Source organism: Prosopis cineraria, unplaced genomic scaffold (genome assembly GCF_029017545.1).
Source record: "Prosopis cineraria cultivar Desert tree isolate PC_DT_omini unplaced genomic scaffold, ASM2901754v1 PC13, whole genome shotgun sequence".
Classification (NCBI taxonomy): Eukaryota; Viridiplantae; Streptophyta; class Magnoliopsida; order Fabales; family Fabaceae; genus Prosopis; species Prosopis cineraria.
Genome location: NW_026555344.1, coordinates 12,930,174 through 12,958,128, shown reverse-complemented (window position 1 = coordinate 12,958,128; position 27,955 = coordinate 12,930,174). Strand labels below are relative to the sequence as shown.

The window sequence follows — 27,955 nt, the reverse complement described above, 5'->3', positions numbered from 1 at the left end:
TTCATATGATCAGTTAAAGATTTACTATAAATCAAAATATCATCAAAGTAAACCACAACAAACTTGTATATAAACTTTCTAAAAACATGATTCATTAATGCCATAAAAGTACTAGGAGCATTAGTCAAACCAAAAGCCATAACTAACCATTTATATAATTCAAATTTAGTTTTAAAGACAGTTTTCCATTCATCACCCTCTTTCATACGAATTTGATGATAACTACTTCTAAGATCAACTTTAGAAAAGATAGAAGCACCATACAACTCATCAAGCATATCATCAAGTCTAGGGATAGGGTAACGATACTTTACAGTAATTTTATTGATTGCTCTACAATCAATACACATCCTCTAAGATCCATCTTTTTTTGACACCAAGATAACAGGGACAGCATAAGGGCTAAGGCTCTCACGCACAAAGCCTTTCATCATCAATTCCTCTACTTGGCACTGGATCTCTTTAGTCTCTTCAGGGTTAGCCCTATCAGCAAGCTTGTTTGGAATAGCAGCTTCGGGTAAAAAATCTATCCTATACTCAATTCCTCTTAAGGGAGGAAGTCCATCAGGAATCTCATTAGGGAATAGATCTCCATAATCCTGCAACAAAGAGACAATACTAGAAGGCAAAGTAGGGTCAAGAGTGTCTGTAGAAAAATAAATATTCTTGAGAATTACAATAAGAGCTTACTCACTCATCAAAGCCTCTTGAATCTCACTTTTTCCACATAATAATATTTTCTTTTCACTTTTTTCCTTCACTCCCACCATTCTATTTTTTTCTTTTCTTACCTTCTCACCACTCTTTTTCCTCTCTTTTGATTGATTTTCAAATAAAGTAATACTCTCTTTCTTTTCTCTCTCACTCATGCCACAATCAAGGAGATCTCTCCTTTGCTTGTAATCTTGAGCAATCTTTAGTTGATCTTCATAGGCTTGGATAGGCCTAAGAAGATTTAATACAATAGTCTTGCCTTTAAAAGACACCTTGTAACAATTTTTAAAACCATCATGAGTAGCCTTACTATCAAACTGTCAAGACCTACTTAATAACAAGTGTCCAGCAAGCACAGGGGCTACATCACATAATACATCACAAGTAGAAATCCCAATAGAAAAAGTAATCAACACTTGCTTAGAAACCCTAATTTCAGCACAATCATTCAACCATTGCAATTTATAGGGCTTAGGGTGTGGAATTAAAGGTAAAGATAATTTATCTACAAGTAAAGTACTAGCTACATTAGTGTAACTACCACCATCAATTACTATATTACATACTTTCTCTTTGATGAAGCATCTAGTGTGAAAAATATGCTCGCATTGCTCATGTTCATCATCCTCCTTTGGTTGAATATTGAGAGCTCTTCTTGCCACCAAGATAGAGTCAACTACACCATTGCATTCAAGCTCATCATTTGATTTATGGGAGGTAGAATCATCATCAACATTATCAACATAATCTTTATCACTTTCATACACACTATCATAGCCACCATCATCTCTCAAGATCATAACTCTTTTATTGCTACAATCTTGCCATATGGCCCACAACATGACATTTGAAACACTTAATAGGAGAAGTGTTAGATGAATAAGAAGAAGGTTTAGGGTTAAAAGTTTTACCCTCATACTTGGTCTTTATTTCTTCCTTGGCCTAAGATGTATCTTTGGCTTTGGAATCCTTCCATTTGGAAGTTGTCTTGGAGTCTTTCTAAGATGACTTGGAATGTTTGTTTTTATTTCTCTACTCCAACTTTATAGCTTTGTGTATGAGCTCTTCCTTGTCCACAAAAGTGTACAAGTCAAGCTTATCTCTTAACTCTGGCCTCAAGCCATCCATAATTCTTGACATTGCTTTACGTTTATTTTCTTGAATGTTTGCACAAAACTTCAAGATATTCAACTCGTGCATATACTCCTCCATTGTCATAGATCTTTGAGAAAACATTCTCAATTTTTTATTCAGCTCTATGTAGTAGTAGCTAGGGACATAAGCCTTTCTCAAGTACCTTTTAAGCTTCTCCCATGTTTTAATGAGCTTTTTCCCAAGTTGGCTTCTTTTGTACTGTAAATCTTGCCACCAATAAACAGCATAGTCAGTGAAATTCAAAGAAGTAGTTTTTACCTTCCTTGACTCAGACAAATCAAGAGTCATGAAGATTTGGTCCATCTTCATTTCCCAATCAAGGTATTTTTCTAGATTGTTGCTACCCTTGAATGAAGGATACTTTACTTTCTGGTCCAGTATGTCAACATCATGCTTTGAGGATTTCTTTCCCTTAGGAGAAGGGGGCTCTTCATACTCCTCATCATCGCTGGGGGTCTCACGCTTCTTTCCTTTAGAAAAAGAAGTCTCCCGCTCATATTTATCCTCCTTATAGAACCTATGATCAAGTTCCAAGTAAAACTATTGCAATTGTATTTTGATAAGTTCTAAAACAGAGTTCATATCAATACTAGGGGATTCATCCTTATTATTCATGTTTACAGAAGTACTAGAAATTATATAAGATAAAAAATGGATCCTCACACACACAAACTCACGTGTTTACTCTCAAGATAAATAAAGTCACTCATGTTTTACAAAAAAAATTAATGCCTTTTTTTAATGATGAAAAACACACTTGCCTTTTACCACTCACTAAGCTTGTCGATAGAATCCAATGATGAAACCAAACATAAATCAAGAAACTAAGAAACAATCAAGTGAATATCTTCTAAATTAAGAAAACTAAAAAACAAGCACAAGATGAAAAGAGAATTTTTTTTTGGCAATTTTGAAACAAATAAGAAAGAAAAATTTTCAAATAAAATTAAGTTTGCAAAAGGAAAAACCACACGTGACAACAAAAATAAGAAAGAAAAAAAATAAAAGTCAAAGAGTCAAATACTCAAAGACAAAAATAGAAAACTAAATAAAATAACAGAGTAGCACAAATAGCAAATAAGGGAGTAGAGAATTTGAAAAGTGCTTCTAAAAATTAAAAAATAAGAAAGTGATCAACGTAGAAGACTTTCTTATCACCCAAGTTGACTTTTCTCTTTAGGCAACCTTTTGGTGATTTGAAGTTCAAGAATAGCCATTTTCTACAGTCATAACTCACAGCAATATTTTTTTTTATAATTTTTTTGAATTTTCAGATTTTTTTCTCTTTTTTTCCAACACACTAATACTTTTTTTGTCTTTTTTTGCATGAATTTCTAAGTATTTTTTTTGAGAAGGCTAATAAAATGAAAACTCACATAAGATGAAAAAGTCACAAATATGAAGAAGAAAAAAACCAAAAGATAGGAGTAGATGGGGTAGATAAGAGATGATCATAAAAAGAAATAACTCAAGATGAAAAAGAAGAAGAAAGGACAAGAATTTGAACCAAAACTAGCAACCAAAACTCTGATACCAATCTGATAGGAGACGTGGAAGCAAAATCGTGCTAGTTTAGAGACAGAACCCTGAAACACAACAAAAACACAAGAACAAAAAGAAAGGGACGAAAATTATAATGAAAATAAAGAAAGATATGAAATGAACAATGGGATAATGATCAAGGAGAAGATCCTCTAGAGCACCTGCCTCTAGGAACCTCAACCTTCGAAGACACCATAAGAGTTGATCACGCTCTTGATCACGTCTGTTTCTCACATGGGATGCCACCATAAAGCACTAAGGCTCACAAGAGTTATAAACTCTAAAATAAATAATTTCATTTAACTTCTGTTCCGTTTACAAAAGGGAGCATGCCTAATATATATAGGCTCATAGAGAAGACTATTTCTTAAATTTAAAACCCTAATTTCCTGATACTAAAAGAAAAAATAATATAAAATAATGAGAAAATATTCAGCCATATAATTTAGGAGATATGATCTTAAAATTATGGGATTACAAACTTTAGTAAGTAATTCTAATCTTTGACTAGACTCAAAATAGGAAATCAAATTAAAGAACCATTAAAATAAAAAATAATTTAGGAGACAATCAAAGGATCATAAAGGATTTAAAATCATGTCACCATTGACTTCTTCACTAGGGTTTCATGCCTCCTTACTTGCAAGAGGCTTAACTTGTAGTCTTCCTTGCATTGTACTAAGGTTTGCATCTCTTGGGCTTGGCTCTTTATGGATTTGGATCTTAAGCAAATTATACATGTATAGATGCTCTCCTTTGGGCTTGAGAGGAGTGGCCCAATGCTCTCTAAGCTCTTGAACTTCTTGCATAAGACTAAAAAAGGCTTGCTTCATGGCTTTAGTTCGAGCTCTTGTCATTGGACCTTGAATATATTATAATGGGTCTTTAAGTACGTTAGATTAGAAGTATTAGGCTCCTTGCTCCTTGCCTTAGGCTCCTTCCATGTCACCATGCTCATGATTACCATTCTCAAACTTCATTGCCATTAATACCACGTCATCCGTGCTATGGGGTCTATCACTTGCCGACCCACTTGAAGGCTTTAAAGAACTCCTTATTTTTCAGTGTTGGAGTTGGCCATAAAGAAGAGAGGGAGAGAAGGCGAGGGAGAGGAGAGGGAAGCAGATAGAAGGGAGAGTGAAAATATACTAAAAAAATAATTTGTGAGACCACTGTAATATTTTATAGTAAAAAATATTAAAAAAATTAGATGCGGGATCGACTTAACAGAAAAATAATTTCAGGGGCTGTTGCTCACCGCAAGTGTATGGGTCGTAGCAAGTAATATGAAATGAGTAAAGTATCATTCCCTTAAAGATTTGTTTAAAAACTATAATCAAGCAAAAGACTAAGTAAATTTAATCAAGTTGAGCTACACAAAGTTAGGTGAAAATGATTTTGCAAATGAAACTAACACTAGCAAATAAAGAAAAGTGAGTGATTCACAAACTTTCAACATAATTTAAGACCTAGGATTATTTATCCCCCTTGCATTTCATAACACCAAAATTACCTCCTCTCATAAATGCTTTTAATGAAAATAAGTGCTAACTTAAGGTTTTAAAAATACTTGGACAAGCTATCTAAAGCCATAAACAAGTGTTTAGTTAAATTAATTGCTCAATCTCTTGTTACAATTAATAAAACTCAATTTTAAACACCAACCCTAATGTGGGTATGTATGTCTAGCAAGTATATCTCTATCTTACTAGCAAAACTATCCATTCAACATGCAAATATCAAGTTCTTACACAATTTTACCTAAGTTCTACACTTAACCTAGCCCTCTCAAGCATCAATTAAGTGAACTCAATATCTAAATGGCGGCCAATCATATAGAAGCATTAACGAAAGAGTAAAATAAACACATAGATATCATTAATCACAAAAAGAGAGGAGAAATATAGTGTTAATCCGTACAAAGGTTCCAAATAATCCTAGAACAAAGGGTTTAGCCACTCATAATCATCCACAAGCTATAAATATACAAAATAAGTGGACCCATTTCAAATTACAAGATAGGAAAGGGAAGAAGAATAGCAAAACCAAAGAAGAAAAGCTCCAAATATCTTCAAAGCTTCAATCTCTTGATCCCAACTCTTCCAATGCCCAAGCCCTAGCACAACAAAGCTCCAAGTGTGTTGAAAAGTTTGAAGAATGCGTTCTGGGTTGAGCTCTCAGCTTACATGTGTCCTAGCCAACTAATTTTTGATAAATGAAACGCAACGTTTTTCTGACAGTGGTGAAAATTGCGAACAAAAGTCATGACTTTGGGAGGACTTTAGCAGTTTTGCACTATTTTTATAGCTAACAAAAATCATTCATTTTGCTCTTAATTTCTTCATCCAAAAGCCTTCCAAAAACATCCACAAAGCTCCAGAAATACTTCTAATCAAAACTTCAATCAAAATAACATGAAATTAGGCTAAAAATATCAAATTAAAACTAAGAATATAAGCCCAAAACAAAATGCACATTTTTCTAATTTTGGCAATAAAAACATATACAATTGAACCAAAATGGATTAGAATCTAAGAAAAATGTAATGAAATAACATGAACTTCTAAAGGTTAACAGGGGCATGGGTGATTGAATTCATAATGTTTAAGGATATAATTCATCCATAATTGACATTAGAGTTATTTGTGAATCTATGCTCATTATTTAGAGATAAAAATGACCCTTAACTCAATATTTTATAATAAAAAATATTAAAACTATAATGAGAGACTTATTAATAGTCAACCAACGATGAGAAAACGGTAAGGTGATGAGGAGTGGAAACTTTAAAGTTGAGGGATAAAATTAACCCACAGTTGAGTTTAGGAGTATTTGTAACTTTTTGTGTATAATTTAAGAATAAAAATGACTATTAATCCTAGTATTTATTACTCTCTCTATTTAGAAATGTCAAGCATTTTTAGTGTTTTAAGGTGTAACTAATGTGTTTTATTTTTCAAAAGTGCCCTTAATAAACTAACCATTTTATATTTATTTTTAAGTGAAATACCTTTTTTTCCAAAAATGTCCTTAATAAAATTAACCATTTTTTCTCATTATAAAACTCCTAGAAAATTTTTGTTCCATTCTGCTCCATTTCATTACTGGTCATTCATTTCCATTCAATTTTAAACTTTTAAATGCACTCTAAAAACACAGTGAAGATGAAAATAATTAATAACAAACAAGCCAAACCAATCAACCGGTTAGATTTTTCAATTTTTTTACCAAGTTGTCAATCGGTTCTATTACTCACTGGTTTCCCTGCATCAATTGAATTAGACTAGTGACTAAGTTCACGATTAAAACAGTTGGTGGAGTCCAATTTTTAAAATCTTGAAAAAAGTTTTCTCTTATAACAAAGAGCTCAAATAAAGGTAGGTTCTTCTTTGTACTTAGCACTTAAACCGTGTCGTTTCAAGCAATTTTTTTTTCTGCAATCTCAAAAAAAAAAATAAAAATAATTTGTCTTTAAAAAAAAGAAAAATGTGCTATGAAACAGTGCAGTTTAAAAAGGATGAGCACGGCTGTGAAACAAGCACCGGAACCGAATCCCATCTTTAACACAGTATGATATCACTGGCCCAAAAAAAAAAAACAAATATTTGATAGTGGAGGAAGTTAAAAAGAAAAGAAAAAAAGAAATGTTATTGGGTTTAGGAGGATTCACCCTCACCCCTCTAGAAAATTAAAAAAAAAAATCTTTATATTTAGTTAATATTATATGTTTGGAGAAGAATACAAAGATTGCCACCAACTTTTTTCTTAATTTTCAATTCGCCCCCTTCATCAATTTCTAACTCTCTCTGTATTTATTTAAATGACAATGTCATTCAAACTTGGCCTTGCTGGTCCAAATTTAATACTTTTATTTTTATCTTATGTTTAATAAATCTGAACACCAATATAAATAGTTTAGATTAAATATGGAAGGTCCATATTTATAAAAAAAATTTAATAAATCTAATCATTAATTTAGACAGTTTAAATTTAATATGAATTATTGAAATTTATAAAAACACTTAATAAATATGATCACCAATTTGAATAATTTAGGTTTAACATGAATGATTGAATTTAATATTAAAAATTTATAAAATTTATAAAAATATTTAATATTAAATATATATTGTCTAGAATATATTTAAATAGTTATAATTTTTATCTGATCTTCTTATCTAGTCTTTCAATTGTCGATTTAAGAACTGTTAGAATTTATATTTTTGATTGTTCTTGTGATGACTGAAACAGAGTTAAAATTAGTTAGTTGTCTCTAGTTTGATTTTTTGCTGTTTTGTTTGTTCTTATTATTTTTTTGGTGAGTTTTGTGTGATATGTTGTATGTAAGTTTATTTGAAGTTTTTTTTTATTTTGATTATTAGTGTGTGTATTATTTTTTTTATAATTAATAAAATGGACTCTTTTTCTAACAAAAAAATTATAAAAATTTTTAATATTAAATTTAAATCATTTATATTAAACATGAATTGAAATTTGTGTTAAGATTTATTAAAATTTTAATAAATATAAAATAAAAATATTAAACCTAAACGTCTGGATACAATTTATCTTAACGGTCCAGATTTCTTCGAAAATGCAGCAGTGCAGAGGTGGGGTTGTTAGCAGAGCCAACGCCAAGTCCACGTCAGTTGGCTCCGACAGCTTCGTGCAGCAGCACTACGTTTGAACTTACGTCATGCTCAACCAGCTGTCTTTCTTGACTCTTGAAAATGGTAGTGGCAAAGGAGTTTCTAGCCAGATTATTATTAAAATATGGGAACATTATAAATCAAAGGCAAAGGAGTTTCTAGCCAGATTACTATTAAAATATGGGAACATTATAAATCAAGACTATTTTTTTTTTTCAGTGGCCAGGATGAAGATTATGCATTTAATATATATTTTATTCTCTCTATTTTAAATTATAAAATACTTTTAAAAAAATTTAAAGTTTTAAAATATAAAATATTTTAAAAAATAAAAGTTTCATTAAATAAATTTATTGTATTACTATCCTTTTTTATTTAATTTTTATTCATGTTTCTTTTTAATATATTAAATGAAGTCTATTTTTAAGGTTCATACATTTATTTTAAAAATAAAATTATCAAGTGTATTAAATAAAGTTTATTAATATATAAGGTTTTGTCCGAAAATGTTTTTATAATTTAGGAAGAACAAAGTATTAAATTAAATAAGTTTTCCTAAAAAAAATTAAAGGACTTCAAATTTATTACCCATTGGTGTGCTCCTTCTTTTTGTATTTCACTTTAGGCATTTTTATTTGAACTAAAAAAACTTAAATTTTATTGATTGTGTTTTAAAATTTAATAAATTTCTAACGTTATTCATTAAATATATACTTTACAAATAAAATATTCTAACATATAACAACCTTTTCAACATTTAATATAGGAATAAAAAGATAAAGACGAATACAATAATCATTGATATATATTATAAAGAAGATTAAAATAAATATTTTTTATCATTTTTCAAGACTAAAAGAATATATATTTCATCTAGTTCTCATTATAAAACAAAGAAATATTTAGGCAGACATCTTCTAAAAAAATTCTTCAATACCCAATAAATTAATGGTCATACAACAGGGGATGGTTATTTATTATTACCATCTATATGGGAGGCACATGTATGGATATTTATTATTATTTTCTAATTTTACTTTTGTTATAAATTTAATTTTATTACTCATCATATTTCTCTATCTTTATATATAATATATTTTTAGAAGTTTATTTTATTTTTAAATATAAAGGGTGTCAATTATATTTTTAAATTATTAGATAAGTTTGCTCTTGTATTGAAAAATAAAAGAGATATTAATTTTATATTTCACCCTTCACCATCACGATATTAACTGTGACATTATTAGAAGCAAAATTAAAAAATTATTATAATTTTCTATGATTTTAACTAAATAACATATTTTTATTTATATGTGAAATTTGGTTAAAAAACTTATATATAAGAATGAAGAGAGTACATTATATACTCTTTTCGTTCAAAAATATAAGGTATTTGTAGAGGGTTAAATATTTAAAAATATAAGATATTTTTAATCTTTCAAGATATAATCATTATCTTTTTTTTAAAACACTCCTGTTGAATAAATCACTTTATATTTATTTTAAGGTAAAACATTATATTAAATAAGAATAAATATGAAAAGATAGGATTAGTTTGAATACAAGTAATTACTTATTAGAATAAGATTTGATTAAAAATACCTTATATTTTTTAACAGATAGAATATCTCTCTTCTTGTTTTTAAGGTGAGAAAAGTTATTTTTTTTCATTTTATGATATTTTTAATGAGTTAAAAATGTCATTCTTTAATTTTAGTTGATAGCATGACTTATAATAAGAGGAAGAAGGAATATATAACTCAATAATATATTTTAAAAACAAATTTGTCTAACCCAAATTATAATATTATACAATTGATAATTTTATAAATATAGGGTCATCAACTGTAACTTTTTTCCATGAACAATATCCCCTGCTCGCCGTTGTTTCTCTAACATAAACAGCATAAACAATATTCCGCCAAACGGAAGCCTTGTCGATCAATCAGATCAAAGCATAATAATGGAGAAATCGACTCGAATCGCCGTCCTAGCCAGTCCTGGATTCAGCCATCTGTTTCCGATTCTTGAATTCTCCAAGCGACTTGTTCATCTTCATCCAGATTTTCATGTCACCTGCGTCGTTCCCGCGTTCGGATCTCACTCATCTTCCTCCATAGCCTACCTTCAAACTCTTCCTTCAAACATCGATTCAATCTTGCTCCCACCGATTCCAAAAGAAAAAGTACCTCAAGATACTGTTCTAGCGACCCAAATAGAAGGCACAGTAACTCTATCACTACCAGATATTCGCCAAGAATTGAAGTCCATGAAATCCAAAACTGGTCTTGCAGCTTTGGTTGCTGATATTTTTGCCCTTGATACTCTGGCCCTCGCTGAAGAACTCAACGTCTTCTCTTACATATACCTCCCACAAGCTGCTATGGTATTTTCGCTGTACTATTTTTCATTAATGTTGGATGAAACAGTTTCTTCAGAGTTCAGAGACCTAGAAGAACCCATAAAGATCCCAGGTTGTCTTCTTATTCACGGCAGGCATAGAACCCATAAAGATCCCAGGTTGTCTTCTTATTCACGGCAGGCATCTCCCTATGGCATTCCAGGATCGATCCAGCTTAGGCTACAAGATGTTTCTAGAACGCTCCAGAAAGTTCTGTCTTGCTGATGGTGTTCTGTTCAACAGCTTTGAAGAATTAGAACCAGATACAATAAGAGCCCTTCGAGAAGAAATAGGGAAGAAGAGGCCACAGGTTCACGCTGTTGGACCGATTATACAAAGTGGGTTGAATAGTAGTAACGAGACCACCGATTCAGGCTCAGACTGTTTAACATGGTTGAACAATCAACCACCTAAATCGGTTCTTTATGTTTCATTTGGGAGTGGTGGGACACTATCTCAAGATCAGCTCAATGAATTAGCTTATGGATTGGAATTAAGTAAGATAAGATTCTTATGGGTTCTGAGATCTCCAAGTAAAGTTTCCAGTGCTGCTTATCTTGATACCATTAATGAGAATCCCTTAGATTTCTTACCAGAAGGATTTTTGGAGAGAACCAAAGAGCGAGGTTTGGTTGTTCCTTCATGGGCACCACAGATTCCAATCCTTAAACACAGTTCAGTGGGTGGATTCTTAAGTCACTGTGGTTGGAACTCAACGCTTGAGAGTATTATTCATGGCGTGCCGTTTATAACTTGGCCACTTTTTGCAGAGCAGAGAATGAACGCCGTTTTGCTGACTCATGGCCTGAAGGTGGCTGTGTGGCCGACGGCGGACTACGACGACGGGATGGTGAAGAAGGAAGAGATCGCAGAAGCCATAAGGAGGTTGATGGAGGGAGAAGAAAGTGACGAGATTCGCGCGAGAATCAATGTCTTGAAAGTTAAAGCTGTTGAAGCGTTAAAGAAAGATGGACCGTCCACAATGGCCTTGTCTGTATTTGCAGAGAGTTTGAGAAACTAATGGCTCAAAACGATTTGTCGTTTCAGTTTTATTGGGGCAATAACTCAGGACACAATTCTATTATCAAAAGCCTTGGCAATGCAATCCAATCCAATCCGACATAATTCATGTCCAGACAATTTACGTTTTTTCTTCTTCTTTCTTTGTTTTTTTTTTTATCTTTGCTGATTTATGAGCTGTAATTTTTATTCGTTTTAATTTATTTTTGACCTTTTAAAAAAAATCTATGGGTTAAAAAATGTATAGTTTAAGGTTTTTCTTTTATATTGCATGGGTTAAAAAATGAGATGTAATATATATCAATTGAGAAAGTTAGTTGGTCTGTGTTTAGAATTTTCAGATATTTGACCAAAGAAAGAATTTTCAAATTTTATTTGACAAAACAAATTGATTAAGGGATATTTTTAATTTTTTAATTTTATATGATATTTTAATTTAATTTTTTAATAAAGTATCTTTTTAATCATGTAACTCTAACACCATTAGTTTTAAATAATTATTTTTTATATCAATTATTGTTATTTTTAAAAAACTAAATTTAATATGTTAACATTTGAAAATATTTTATCAATCTCTAAAAGTTTAATATAAAAATTTGTTATGATAAAACAAAATGGGTTAGAATTAAAAGATTAAAACAATACTTTATAAAATTAAGAATTTAAGATAAAATTTTACATAAAGTTAAAAATTAAATGCATGCTTTAATAAAAAAATATTAGTACTTTGAATTTTTCCATTTATGTAATTCTAATCCCAAAAATGATAGTTAGGAACAGAAATATACGCGAATTAATGACATCCAGTATGGTTAAAAAAAAAAAAAAAGAGTTAATAACAATGAATGAGTGGGCAGAAATACCCATCGATGGTCCGGCATGCCTAGGTTTGGGATCAGGGCCTCTTCATTTTTTTTTCCTCCTCTCTTTCCCTCCACTTTTCCATTAATCCTCACCTTTCATGTCATTTTATTAAAAAAAATAATGATAAAATTCCTTTAAATTATATAAATAATATTTTACTCCCTTAAAATATCATAATTTTTTTAAAGTTATTAAAGACTTTTATGTGATTAAAAAATTAATATAAATAATCAAATTACCCTTAATTTAAATATCAATTGCCATTCACAAATTTTATTTTAAGATTCAAAACTTTTTTCTTTCCTAAATTGTAAAAATTTAACAATAATTCGCAATTTCACATTTAAAATTCTGATATTCTTTAAGTGTTGTAAATACCAATTTTCATTCACAAATTTTATTCTAATATTTATAATTTTTTTCTTAAAATTGCAAGAATACAACAATAATTTACAAGTTTGCATTTAAAATCCTAAATTAAGAGTAATTTGGTATTTACATAATTCCTTAATGATAGAAAAGTATCTGGGAATTTTAGAGGAATTATGACATTTTAAGGGACCAAAATGTCATTTACATAATTCAAAGAGATTTTATTATTTTTTTTTATTAAATAATTTTTTTAACTATAGAATTAATGAAGGGCAAGGATTAGGGAAGTGGAGAAAAAAGGATGGAAAAAAATGGAGAAACCCCAAGTCCCTAGCATAGCTATTAGCAAGGAAATATTTGAAACATATTGTTCAAAACATTTTCTAGAAGAATTACTTGATCTTCAATATAAGATATTTGATGGAGTATTAATTACATTTTTAAATATTATCTTATTTAAACTTATTAATTATGACAAAGAATATAATACAAATTTAAATTGTTTTCATTTAAACAAGAATAACATTAAAAATTTATTTTATTTTTAAATAAAGTTGATAAAGTAATCACCTCTTCTTAATTTAAATAAAATAATTAAAATTGATTTATAACAAGAACATGACGGAGTGTGTTCACGCAAGTTTTTGGACCTACAAACCAACTCTTCATTTTTTTAACCTTTTTCATTTCGCATCTTTCTATGAACTTATCTTCTTTTGGCCTTGCTTGTTTTTGGACTCAAATATTAATGATAATAATGCTTTCTAATGTTTATAACTAAAATATTAAAAATTAGATCAGTCGTTAAATCAATCAAGATATCAAGTAACAAGTTAATAGTTCAACCGGGGTTCAAATCATAGGTAAACGAATCATAATTAACATAATAAAATTTAATTAAAAATATATTAATCATGAAAAAATTCATCCACATTGGAGATTAATGTTTCATACAAAATAGAAATGCAGCAATGATTTTTATATAAAAATATAATAATAATTCTAACAATAATAAAATATAATATTTTAGATATTCATCCTTACAATTCTTTACTTATTCTTTAATATAATATAATAATATTAAAATTAAAATTGATGGATACGTTAGGGAGAGATTGTGACTTACTCCCTCCCTTTTTATTTATAAGAAAAACTGTTACTTTTAGTTTATTTTTTTATATAAAAAGAATTACATTTTTTAATGGGCATTCATTATAAATTTTTTAAATTACTTCTCATAATTTCATTATTCATAGCAGGGCCGTGTGAAGATGTTTTGAGGCCTAAGGAAAAATTATTAATATAACCTAGCATGTATAATTGTCTCTTCAAAAAAAAAAAATGCACACATAATTTTTTACAAAATTATATATTAAAATTTTATAATATAGTGATTCTAATAAAATACTAAATTAATTCAATAGTTAAATGAAAATTAGTATTGACAAAGTGCTCTACCCCATTTTATATATTGGGATAGAATATTAACAATGATATGAGATAGAAATACATTTTTAACAAAAGAGATATAATTAAGACCAATAATATCAAATATTAGTGTGAAAAACTAATAATAATTATACAAATTATAAAAAAAATTTAATAAGGTGTAAAGGTATCACATTTATGGTTTAAAACTACAAAAGTCTTGATGCTAATATTTTTTAATGTTTTAGGCTTTAGAATAAGAAAATGAGAAAATAAAAAGTGAGACCATAAGAGGAACTTAACGCAAGCTAACGTAGTGTAAATTAATATTTTATGAATCTTATTATTCTATTTTATGTAGATAATGAACTTAGTTCAATAATTAATGTTATAATGAGAATAATTAAAACTTTTCAATAGGAAAACAATCAATACTTTTTATTTTCTTTTATCTACAATTAAATATATGATAATACAAATATCAATTACACACACATATATAATAGGGGTATTAATAATTTTTTTTGGAGGCCTAAGGCAATTCCTCACTAGCCTTATGGCTTCCACGGCCCCAATTCATAGTCATAAGAAACAATTAATAAAAGTTTGATTAATATAATTAATAAATGATATTGTAGTCTAATTTTTTTATCTTTAAATATAATTAATATAGTTAATTAATTTTTTTAAGTTGTGTGATATAATTTTTTTTTTACTCCAAATAAAAATGGAGGAAGAATGTGCTAATACCTGAAAAGCAAAAACTTAATTGACTTCTTGCTCTTGCTTCATCTGCTTGTCGCTGTGCGCCACGCTACGCCTTTGTTTGCTTGGAGCCGTGCATCTCAAGAAGCTTTGGCACTTCAATTTTCACCTTTCGTGGAAGATTTGGTAATTTTGCAATAGAAAAATCATATTTAAGGTGGAACCTGACTGCAAAATGTCTTCTTTTCTCAACTTTTTTTTTTTTTTGGATCTCTTTCATCTTTCTCATCCTCACAAGAAAAACGATGAGCACTTGAGCAGAGCATCGTTTGGTCCTGACGCCACCATAAATAATGTTAGTCAATCAATTCTTACTCTCACTATATCTAAACTTATTCATCACTTAATGCAAAAAGTCAAACAAACAAACGAACAAAAAAGTCGTCCCACGCAACACTGTTAATTATTAAATTAAATTTAACTCTTTATTGATGATTAAGTTAGTGTTTGTGAAACCTAATTCACTAATAGGCTTCATTGGAATTTCTGTGTTGTTGAGATTTAAAGTGATTTTAATAGATTCCACCCCCCCCCCAAAAAAAACATTGTTTTTTCTGTTGATTTTCCAGGAACATAAAGGAAAAATATATAAGATCTATCTATGCTTCATTTTAATGTGTAGAAATATTAACGAAACATCTAAATATTCGGTATATGTCATATATTTTTGGTAAATATATGACATTGTTTAAATTATTCTTGTTTTTAGTCTAACAAAGAATCATGAAAACTATATAATATGATTATTTTTATGACTTTTTTATAAGAATATTAAAAAATAAAAATAGCATTATTTCAAATATGATTGCGACAGTACATATTTAATTTTTGATGGTATAATAAACAATTATAAAACTTTACATTATATATATATTTAGATATTTTGTAAGTAATAATTTTAATTTAAAAATCATACATTTGGAGAATCGATTCATGTTTTAAGAGTAAAAAGTTTATTGACATAATGTAACTTTTAATTTTCTTAATGAAAAATGTTTGTTATGTCAAATTAATGATAAATGCTGGCCAAAAAAATTATTGATAACAGACGACGCAGGAAACAATTGTCAAAAGTTGAAAAAAAATGTAATACTTTAGTTAATTCACAAATAAAAAAGAAAACCATGAATTATCAATAGATATTCAAAAGGTTTAAGGTTCAAGTTAGTACCGGTGCTGAAGTGAGACCGCTACTACGAAAAAAGATATATAAAAATAGTTTTTTTAATAATATTAAACAGTTATGAACCATTAAATAATAAAGTGCTGAATATTCTCGATCCATATATTCAGCGGTTTTTAACCGCTGAACATGTCCAGTATATTCAATGGTTTTATTATAAAATCATTGAATATATCTTAATATTCAACGGTTAATTAGTTACAACCGTTGCATATTATTTAAATATTAAATGATTTCACATATATAACCATTTAGTATTTAAAAATATTCAACGCTTTTATTTCAAACCGTTGAATATTTTTGTTAAACGGTTTTCTAAAATAACCGTTTAATATTGTGATCAATTTTTTTTTCTATTCGTTTTCTGTTTTGAACAGCCTTCCTGCATTGAACATTTATAAAATATAATTCCAGCATCAGAACAGAATCTCAATAGCTAACAATAATTATATACATGAAATTTATATTATGAATTCCTACACAAATTATATAAAATTTGATGTTGCTTATAACTTAAAACAATTAATGGCCAAAATAAAGCTCCAAATCCCAAAAAGTTAGCAAAGTACACCTATGTCTAGTTGTTATAACTAAACCACGGTTGGAAAATACTACGTGCCAGCTCTTTAAGGACTTCTTCCATTTCAGCCTCAGTATATACGTCACAGTAAGTGTCCTCATAGTACTGATCAATGAAAAAACAACAAATTAAAGTCATATTAATTAATAAAAATAATATAATGATTATAATGTTAACAATATACATACATTGTTTGGAATAGTTCCTGTAAGAGCATATTGGATTATATCCTTCATAAACTTCATGACACCATACCCAAAATCTCTGGCTTTATCATGTTGTTCTGGGCACTAAAATCACGCAATGGATAAAAAAAACTAATCAATGACATAACATGAGTTATAATTATGTTGTTAACATAATTAATGATAATTAATTATGTATACCTTGATAATTGTCCATGATGTCACTGTATCAAAGTGGCCACTGCCCTTTATTAGTTGTCGGAATTGCTGATCAACCTTAGTACGGTACATGACAATGGCCCTAACATGTAATATAAAAGTTGATATAAGAAATAATCACATAAAAAGAACTAGTTACATACATATAAGTATAAAAATTAATGAACTTTCTAATTAATCATCTCTACAATATGTGGCCTGTTATTACGATCGCCACCCCTAATATGGTCAAGGTACCATACTCTTCCTATGATTGGATTGATGACAAGTAACATCTAGTGTCCCCTATGAAAATGATTACAATTAGGAAATATCACAATTTAATTTTGAAAAACATAATAAAGTATTATAAATTGACTTACCCTTAACAATAAGGAACTAGGAATATTCTTTTTTTATCGGTGACACATAGCTCAAAGTACTTAGAAAGCCTTTAAGCTATTTCTAATCCTTGTTTAGGAGTCATTATCTCATGGCCATGAGCAGAGACTAGGTAGGGACTGACGAGTATTACCCTCTGCACTACATTGCCTCTCCCAGTAAACATGGTGGTGTACAGGTTCCTCAAATGCCAAAATAAGTAGATTAATAAATGATTGAAGCATATGTATATATACACATACCTCATACATAAGTTACATAAGGCAGTGGTAGCCTATGCATGATTGAATAAGTCCATCAATACCTCATTGTTGACTTGATCAACAGACTCTGAATCTGCATACATCTCCATAGGGAAGGGAAGCAATACTCCTTCTTGTGTCTCCGAATAAGTCTTGAGCAACTTCTGGTGTTTGTCGTGAACAATTGCACGCTAAGATGCTGACTGAGAGGCTTTAGGAGGAGGGAGAGCCTCTGGTGCCTTTTTGGGAAATGTGATAGACTCCTTGGATATATCGATGGAGTTCTTATTATTTTCCTTCTTTCGCTTAGTCACCAATGCTTTCAAAGGCTCTGATACTTTCTTGACCTCTGGTGCTTTCTTAGCCACTAATACTTTCTTTCCCACATGCTTATTAACAGGCTAGTTTTTTCACATATAGATGGTTAGAGATTAACTATAAATACATGCAAGATGAAAATTAAATTTCAATTATGAATTTAAATATTATACCTTTAGAGATGGTGCTAAAATACGTATGAGATGAGCTGGCCATACGACAAAGCTTCTAATCGTATCTACTATTGTCCTTGTGTCTTTAATGGGGTAAGGTAGATCATAATTAGGCTTCTCAGCTATCTTCAAATTGACTTTCACAGTCCCTTCAGGGATAGGTTCATTGTGAGGCATGATTTGTCTAGCAACATTGTACATATGTCCCTGTGCAACCACAGTGCCATCTTCCCTTAAACAATCAACGTCGACCTAACCCTAAAAAAAGAAAAAATCATTATATAATATGAGTAATATTAAAATGAATAAGGCTAGTAACATGAAAAATATTATCTCAGGTAAGAGCTGAGATGGGACTGTACAACTGTCATTCACACTAAGGCTAGCATCGCCCAGTGGAAGCCCCAATCTGTGATGATTTAGCAGCATGTCAATAAGTCTAGATTGTTCTTGTAATTGCTGCAACTGTGCTCGTATTTGTTGTTTCTGTTCTGCTAGCCCCTACCTCAATTCTTGAATCTTAATCAATAAAGCAAACTTTTTACTATACCTTGACCCCTCTCTAAAGAATTCTTTTCTTGTGATGCCAAAACCCACACCTCGAACACGACCAGGATGGTCAGTATTCTCCAAAGCCTTCTCTAAGATATCCTCATCAATAGTAAGAGTGCCTGTTGATGCCTCCTGTGTCAAGCTCTCCTGTGAAATAGGAAAAGTAAAGTAAATAACTAAAAGCAAATAAATAATAATATTATATTATTAATACTTACTATTGTGTCGACAACTGCTTTTGTTTTGGGATTGTCAATATTGCCTTCTTTATTTTTTCGAGCCTTAGCCTAAATCCTACCACGGGATATAGAACCTTTAGGCACCTGCTCTTTTTCAATCAACCCCTTCTCAACACCCGCATATTCCTTGCATCCAGCCTTATAGGTATACTCATTTTTCTTTGCCAACTTTTTGTTTTTGGCGCTTAATGCCTTGGGAAACACAAAACATGACAAATAAATTAAAGTAAAAGCTAAAAAAATCAACCTTATATAGATATAATGTTAGAAATATTACCTTGAACTCAGGATTGCCGCGTGAGTCAAGAAAAGCTTTCCATTCATCTAAATTGACAATCAGCCTAATAAGGGATGGAACTATATTTTCAATACCCTCTATGTCAAGGTTTGGCAAGAATTTACGGGTGACAAAACTTCTAAACACTCTGAGGGCTATCCCAGCCTTTTGTAAGAAAAACTTCTTACGTCTCTCCTCAATCTCAAATCCCGACTGCATAACAAACAAGTCAACTTATAAGGACATATGTAACAAACAAGGTTAAAATAATAATCAAAGTGATAGTATCTTACTGTTATAGTATTCCACACCGCATCCCTCATTGCTGGCACTGCATTCTTCCATGATTTTAAAGTGATGGGCATAGAGGATTTTGCTACCACTCCGATATAACTGATGAAGTTATTACTATCAACTACTTGATTTTTATTATTCCATTTGATAGTAAACTTCTTGCCTTTATTCCTTGCTTTTGTAACTTGCTCCATCACAAACAACCCCTTCTTTAACTGTTCTTCCTCTCTTTTGAGGTCATTCTTCTTAGTCATGTTTTGCCCATTATCATCATCTTGCCTACTAGGACAACTGGATCTAGAGCCAGTGTTAGGATGATCACCCTCAATAGCCATTTACCTATAAAGATAATAATAATAATCAATTAACAATTAGTCAAAAATAATCAACTAAAGATAAGTTAAAAAAATCAATGAATAATAGGTAAAAAATAATCAACTAATAATCATTTACCTGTTTATTTTGTTCCTTTTCTTTTTCTTGTTCTAACTACTTTCTTAACAATTTTTTTTAACTTTAACTGTTTTCTTCTTTATGTGAATTGATTTCCCTCTTTTAGAGATCTAAATACCCTCATTATGATCATGTCTTACATAAAATGTGTCATCTTTAATATTATCTAAACCATTATCATTTTCAAATTGTGTCCCACAAAATGGATTAACCTCAACTTCATTTCTTTACTTACGATCGAACCGTGTCCATTCAGGAGAATCAACTGGATGGCGAATCTTGTCATCTTTAATCCTCCTATTTGCATGCCATGTTAGATTATTTGCCTCTTCACGTATGCTATACAAGCGCTTGAATCTTGGAATAATAAGAAAATTACACATTTCCTTCTCCGTACTCTTTCCATTCTGCTTATAGCGTGACACCTCATACTTAGGACAATGAGTTAGCTCTTCATATTCATTCCTAAACAAGATGCAATCATTGGGGCAAGCATATATCTTCTTATAGCTCAGGCTAACTGTGGGTAACACCTTTTTTGCATCATATAGCTAGCTCGAGAGCTTGTTATTCTTCGGTAGCATTAGTTTCATCAAAGAGAGCAAGCTTGAGAAGCTCATATCACTCCACCTACTTGTAGCTTTCAAGTTGTATAATTCTAGCACAGCAGACAATAGAGTGAACTCAGTACACCCTTCATATAAAGGTGTCTCTGCATTAATTTTTAACCTTTCCAACTTCTCTAGGAAATCCTCGAGTTCCCCTTCCATCTTATTGGCCAATTCTTCAAGACAGTGGTCGGCCTCATATGCACTTGTGTTGAAATCCGATGATGATAAACAACTTTCCATGTGCCCTTAGCTACTATTATTTACATCATCCGGTATCTCTCCATGCTTTACCTAATACTTGTAACTCTAATTAATTCCATACTTAAACAAGTAGAGCTCACATGTTTCAGGAGAAACTGATTTCACATTACCATAGCTTAAACAAGGGCAAATAATTCGGTCACGATCTTTTGCATGATTTATTACAAATTTGACAAAGTCTGCCACTCCATCCTAATATTTTTTAGATAAACGATTGACAGACATCCACTCCTTATCTATGCCCTTATTTAAGAAATATGTTGAAAATAAGAAAAACATTTAGTGAGTTATAAGTTGTCCATATAAAAAAAAGTTTGTCTGCATATTTAAAAAAAAATAATTACTTTTAAATTGAAGTGGGAGGTAATTAGTACCACTATCTTCACATTCTATTTAAGTTTAATTTTGTACTACTTATTTGTTCTTTTTAGTTGTTGTTGTTCTCATTGTTGTGTTGTTGTTATTGTTAATTAGGTTGACTTTTTTATTGCAAAGGTTAGCATAATAGCTTAAAATTGGTGGTTCTTGAGCCTTATGTCCTCAATTTATACTAATTTAATCAAATAAAATGATAGACAATTTCAAAGAACTCAACAAAAAACTTCAAGTTGTTCTACATAAAGCCAAAACCAAAATTTTAAAAAAAATTTGACAGCATAATAGCATAAAATTGAGCATTTTCTAGGCTAAATGCCTTCTTTTCACAAATTTAACATCAAATTAATAACAATTTCCAACCAACATTCACATAATGCATTTTCATATATCAATTTCAGAACAAAATACTAAGTACAACTAAAAGGAAACTCTCAATAACAATACCAGAGAAACTTCATCAAAACAAAATAGTAACTAATAATGTATGAGCAAACTAACTTTGAAGTCTGTCTAATTCTTCAAAGTTTTTATGCTAATCATATTTTGAGGCTACCCATTATTGGAAAGTGTAATTAAAAAAATAAATTACAAATATTTTTTGCAAAAAATAACTTACCTTTGTTCAGACCAACTTCAGCTAAATGAGGGAACATTTATCAAGGGGGCAATTGAGTGGTGGCTGGAGAAATGACCAAGACCCACACCCAGACCAGAGACGTCTAACCCACAAGTTGGAGTAAACGAACACAGCCACTAAAAATCTATAGGAAGCAAAACTAAAAATGAGAACTTAGAACCACCCACGAGCACCAACGGTGACAACCTATGGCAAAGGAAGGTGAGAAATGGCCGAAAACATAGATTGACAGAAAACAAACCCAGCCACCGAAAACCCATAGGAAGCAAAACTAAACTTAGAACCACCCACGAGCACCAACGGCGATGACCCACAGCGGAGGAAGGTGGGAAATGGCCGGAAACATGGATTGACAGAGGTGGAAGATGAGAAAGACAAGAAAAATAAATGGCAAATACGATTGAGAGAAGAAACAGAGACTTCGGCGTGAGAGGAAAAATGAAATGGAACGTATGGGGGAACCGATTTTAAATCCTAATATTAAATAGTTTCATTATGAAACTGTTTAATAAACACATATAAAATGGTTTTCTAGAAAAATCATTTAGTAAATGCCTACAAAGCTGAACGGTTCTGTCAAAAAAATTGATTTGTATGTTCAAGCATCATATATTAAACAGTTATATTAAATAATTGTTTAATATTTTTTAGGTATATGCAACGGTTACAATTTAGAATCGTTTAATATTGATATTCGAATTTCTCACCTCCCTTATTCAATGTTTTATACCGTAATCATTTACTATACACTGCTATATATTTAATATTTTGTAGTAGTGGACTTTGTTAGTGAATAATTGTAAATATATTTATAAATAAAATTAGAATGATGGAAACTCTCTTACTCATTTAGCTTAATTTCTTTTATACTTACCTTCTTTTAGAAACTATCAAGAAAGTCAGATATTTTGTTATGAAACACTGGACCATCACCTTCTATCACATGTTTAAGGAAGCTAGTAGATACATTGACATGCTTGTTCACCAGGCTACCCAAGAAAATTTAAATCTTATTATTTTTAGTCGTTCGCCTTTAGAATGCAGATTCCTCATGAAATCTAATGTGACTTATTTTTGTATTTCTCTCACACGAGATCTCTGTGATCTTGTATTAAAAAAAATTGATGACTTCCACTATTTTAATGAATTTAATAGTGATTTTAATGCAATTGGAAGTCATCTTGTGAAATTAATTAGCAAATATGTGATTAAGTAGATAATTATTTGTGAGATTTGAGGTCGATAAAGTCTAAGACAATTGTTGAAGTTAGTGGATCAATTATGGCATTAAATCTGAGTTTTATTCATATAGGGAGGCCCAACTTATGGGCCCAAAGTTGATAATTTTGAAGCCACAAGAAATTAAATTCTGCCCAGTGATGCTGCAGCACCAATTTTGGATGTTGCGACATTAGACCAGTTTTTAGCAAAACGCATAGCTTCACTTAAAATCGTGTTTTAAGGGTTTCTGGCTTTCATTTCCATTCTAGTTCATCTTCAACCAGCAACTGCACCTTCAGGGAGCATTCTAAGGTGGAGAAAGAGTTGGAGAAGCTTGGGAAATACTTGGGTCTTGCGATTTGTGATAGAAATCATCCTTTCTGAGCTTTCTTCTCCCTTTTCTCTACATTTTGATGTATCTTTTGCTGAATATTGTTACTTCATGCTGTTTTAATGGCTGTTAGTGGCTGAATACGTTTGACCTAGAGTAACTATGAACTTGTTGGTGGATTAAAGCTTGTTTTTACCCATTGGTTATGCTTAATATTAATTTTGATTGCTCAATCTTGTATTAATTTGTCTATTTAATGTTTGGCCATCATTAAATATGAATTTGGGTGTTGGGATTTTTCTTTGACAAAGAGGAATCTCATTTGAACTCTTAGATTGAGTAATATGAGATTAGATTATGATTTAATTTGTAATTAGGATAAAAATATACCTAATTGCCTCATATAATTAAATTAGAGTGAGTTAGAATTAAAGTTGCCTCTTAGATAATTTTGTTAGAAATAACATAATTAATTTGAGAGAGGGTTATTTGAGGTTTGAAAGGCCCTTATAGCCATTAATGCTCTAGTTTAACAAAATAAGCATTAAAATTAATTAATTGGGTAAAAAACAAGATCTATAAAGCTAGCGAGGGATTAGTGACTCTAAGTTGCATTGGACATTTGTAGTTGTTAGATTGAAAATCTCATTGCATCTCATTCATTTTACTTTTTAATTTTGCTTAATCAATTACTTCTAATTGGTTTTGCTTAACGTGAAAAAAAAAAAAGAACTTTATTGTCTAATTGCTATTTTACTTGATTCCTTGTGGGATCGACCTTGACGCACTATTATATAGTATTTTGAGCCGTACACTTGCGTTGAAACATTTTATGTGTATCAATAACTAAAATTAGAATGTTTGTCATGGTTCTAACAAGGTCATCAGGACAGGATACTACTCACATAATTTTTTTTATTGAAAAATTGATGAATTATGTTAATTTTCACATGAATATGTTCAAACTTCAAAGTCACGTGCATATAGTGAAGAGCAATTCAAATCGAACTAAGCTAGGCAATTGAATATATCAAATTAAATTATACTAGTACGCAATAGTCAAGTATGACCCGCACTCTCATAAAGTTTCTCGGCCGAGTTCAATGTACAGATGGGTCTCCCACCCCTTTTTACGTTTCCTTATTCGATATTGCCATGTATAAAAAAGAGATCTCTAAGTTAGGCCTTAAAAACTAGAGAGAATATTAATAAAAGATCTTGGAAGTGATTTATTATCAAACAATGACTTATATCATGTAAATATTAATAATTGACGAGTGAAAATTTAAGCTTTAACAAGTATTCAATTTGTCTAAATTCTTGAATATTAAATTATTGTAGTAGTCCTTTATTGATATTGTCCCTAAAAATTAAATTTTTTTTGTCCTTTTAAAGTATGTTTGTGTGTTTAAAATATATCCTTGTCTATCGTGATGCACTTTGGGGAAAAGTTGTTTGCATGTGGTTATGATAGATGTATTGTATGGGATTGACATGGGATTTGGTTATAAGAGGTGAGGAAGTAGAAGACTTACTTAAATGAAACCAAGTGAGAATCACCTCCAAAATGCCCCAAGGGCGATCCCTAGCACAGCCTTAAAGGTTCTCCATCGCCCTTCTCCGAATCTCTCCTTTTCTCTTCCTCTTTCTACAGCTCGTGAATCGTGAACTGATAATTTAAAATTTTCTACACTTCTGTTGCATGCATGTATATCAGTGTATGCCTGCTTTACCTTCCAAAGTAGCTGTTATGTTTTATGTCTCGAGCTGATTTCTTATATAAAACCTGAAAATAAAAATTAGCCAGGTGAACCCTGTGGCTTGGTGATGAAGGTCTTTTGTTTTCATAACTCAAGCCCCGAGTTCGAATCCAGTCACTATCAAAATTAGATCCAAAAGGATAGTTTTGTTCTTCTTCTTTGTTTTTGTTTTTTTTCAAAGCAAAAGCATAGTTTTCTTACTATGTTACACCTTAGCTCGTGTATACAAGCATAAACTGTAATTGCTTCAGCTACTTGCCTCTTAATAAGTTCATCGCGAACATTGACAAAGTCATTGTGGAGGGACCATCTTCAAGGAGTGCATTAGCAGCAGCATCTTTCAAAACTTCGATTCTCTTTCGAATTTCATTACTTTCTTCATTTTCATCATCCATCAACCTCCTTATGGCTTCTGCTTCCTTCTTCACCATCCCATCATTGTCGTTTGCCTTCGGCCACACAGCCACCTTCAGGCCCTGAGTCAGCAAAACGGCGTTCATTCTCTGCTCTACAAAAAGTGACCAAGTTATAAACGGCACGCCATGAACAAAACTCTCAAGCGTTGAGTTCCAACCACAGTGACTTAAGAATCCACCCACTGAACTGTGTTTAAGGATTGGAATCTGTGTGCCCATGAAGGAACAAACAAACCTCGCTCTTTGGTTCTCTCCAAAAATCCTTCTGGTAAGAAATTTAAAGGATTCTCATTAATGGCATTAAGATAAGCAGCATGAGAAACTTTGCTTGGGACTCTCACAACCCATAAGAATTTTTTGCCACTTAGTTCTAACCCTAAAGCCAGTTCATTGAGTTTTTCTTGAGAAAGTGTGCCTCCACTCCAAATGAAACATAGAGAACAGATCTAAGTGGTTGATTGTTCAACCATGTTAAACAGTGATGATCTGAGTCTGATCCATTTGTCTGTATGATGGGTCCAACTGGATAAATCTCAGGCTTGTTCTTCCCTTGGATTTCTTCGCGTATGGCTCTAACTGTGTCTGGTTCCATTTCTTCGAAGCTGTTGACAAGAACTCCATCAGCAAGACGGAGTTTTCTAGCACGTTCAAGAAATTGCTTGTAGCCTAAACTGGATCGATCTTGAAATGGGGTAGGAAGATCCTTTCCAGGAATAGGAACACAACCTGGGAACTTGATGGGTTCTTTTAGGTCTCTGAACTCCGAAGAAACTGAATCATTCAAAGATAATGAATAAAAGTAGAGTGAGAAGATCATAGCAACATGAGGGAGGTATATGTAAGAGAAGATGTTGAGTTCTGAAGCAAAGTCTAGTGCTTCAAAGGAAAAACCATCAACAACCAAAGCTGCAAGGCCATTTCTGCTAGATTTCATGGATTTCAATTCCCTGTGTATATATGGAATGTGAGTTGAACTTGGACTCCTGAAATAACCCCTTGAGGTAATTTTTCTTTGGAGATTGGTGGGAGAAAAATGGAGCTTATGTTTGGAGGAAGAGTTTGAAGGTAAGCTATGGAGGAACTTGGTGGAGATTCAAGTGTGGGAATGATGCAGGTGACATGAAAATCTGGGTAGAGATGAACAAGTCGCTTGGAGAATTCCAGAATTGGAACAAGATGGCTGAATCCTGGACTGGCTATGACAGCAATTTGAGTTGTTTTCTCCATTGATGTTGCTTTGCTTAATTATATTATAGCCTCAATCTTGTTTTACAAATGATTTGTACAAGTAGAGAAACATATAAGTGAGATTATATATGATGTTGGGTCAAGAACTTCACGCTAAGAGATGATACATGTGATTTCATTTTACATATTATAGAACTGTAGTTTTTCTTTGACCAACACAGACAGAATTGACGTTGATGAAAATAAGCACCTTCTTTCAAACATGCCTCCAAGAAATTCTTGCTATATATTGTATCATGTCATTCATGTTTATCTAATAAAATTTTATAATTCAATTAAATAAAATATTATGTGAAGAGAAATTTTATTTTTAAATTATAAGTTTCGAAGCATTTGAAATCTTAAACTCATTTTTAATATAACATTTTTCTTTAACTTTTAAAAATAGTGTAATATCGCCTCTACTAATAAAATTAACTTTCACCGATATTTAACCAAAGTACTACAAGAAGGACTTCAAAAATTATTAAAAGAACTAAAAAATTACAAAAAAAAACCCAAAATTATCTGTAATTTTTTTTCGTTCTTGCCAGTAATTTTTTAGTCAATTAATAATTAAAATTAATATTTATTAATGATAGGAACAATATTATGTTGTTTTTAAAATTTAAAAGAAAACATTACATTAAAAGCAAGTTCAAGGTCCAAATACTCATGGACTTATAGTTTAGAAGTCAATTTTTCATTTAATCCTATTTTTAATGAATTTTTTTAAAAAAATATAATCCATATTTAATTTTTTATCTTTTTTCTCTTTACCATCATCATAGAATGAGGGGAGACAAAAAATTTAAGGAAGTAAAACAATTTTATGTGACATAATGAGAGATAGTATATAAGATTAAATAAATTTGACATAACATGATTTTATTCGATAATATACAAATGACATAGTGCATTAGGTTTGTGAAGAATTTCTAATTTTCAGCGTGCGTATTAATTAAGAAAAATTACTCTAAGGTCTCATGGAAGTACTTAAAATACATTGAGGTTTCATGAATTCAAGAAATAGCTGTTAGGTCCTTAAGGACTTAAGGGTGAATAAGTTTAAAAATAAAATTACCTATTTGCCCTCTATTTGAAATA

The 27,955-nt window shown here is 30.8% G+C and overlaps 1 protein-coding gene and 1 pseudogene across 1 annotated transcript; one reads left to right on the top strand and one right to left on the bottom strand.

Annotated features, from left to right (window-relative positions):
* The first annotated feature begins 9,940 nt into the window (after positions 1–9,940).
* LOC129291154 (hydroquinone glucosyltransferase-like) lies at positions 9,941–11,793 on the top strand. The gene is made up of 2 exons (XM_054928369.1): positions 9,941–10,534; positions 10,581–11,793. The coding sequence occupies exons 1-2, from the start codon at positions 10,024–10,026 to the stop codon at positions 11,480–11,482; spliced, it is 1,413 nt and encodes a 470-aa protein (XP_054784344.1). The 5' UTR covers positions 9,941–10,023; the 3' UTR covers positions 11,483–11,793.
* A 10,125-nt stretch (positions 11,794–21,918) lies between these two features.
* On the bottom strand, positions 21,919–27,064 carry LOC129291156 (hydroquinone glucosyltransferase-like; annotated as a pseudogene).
* Between the last annotated feature and the right edge of the window lie 891 nt (positions 27,065–27,955).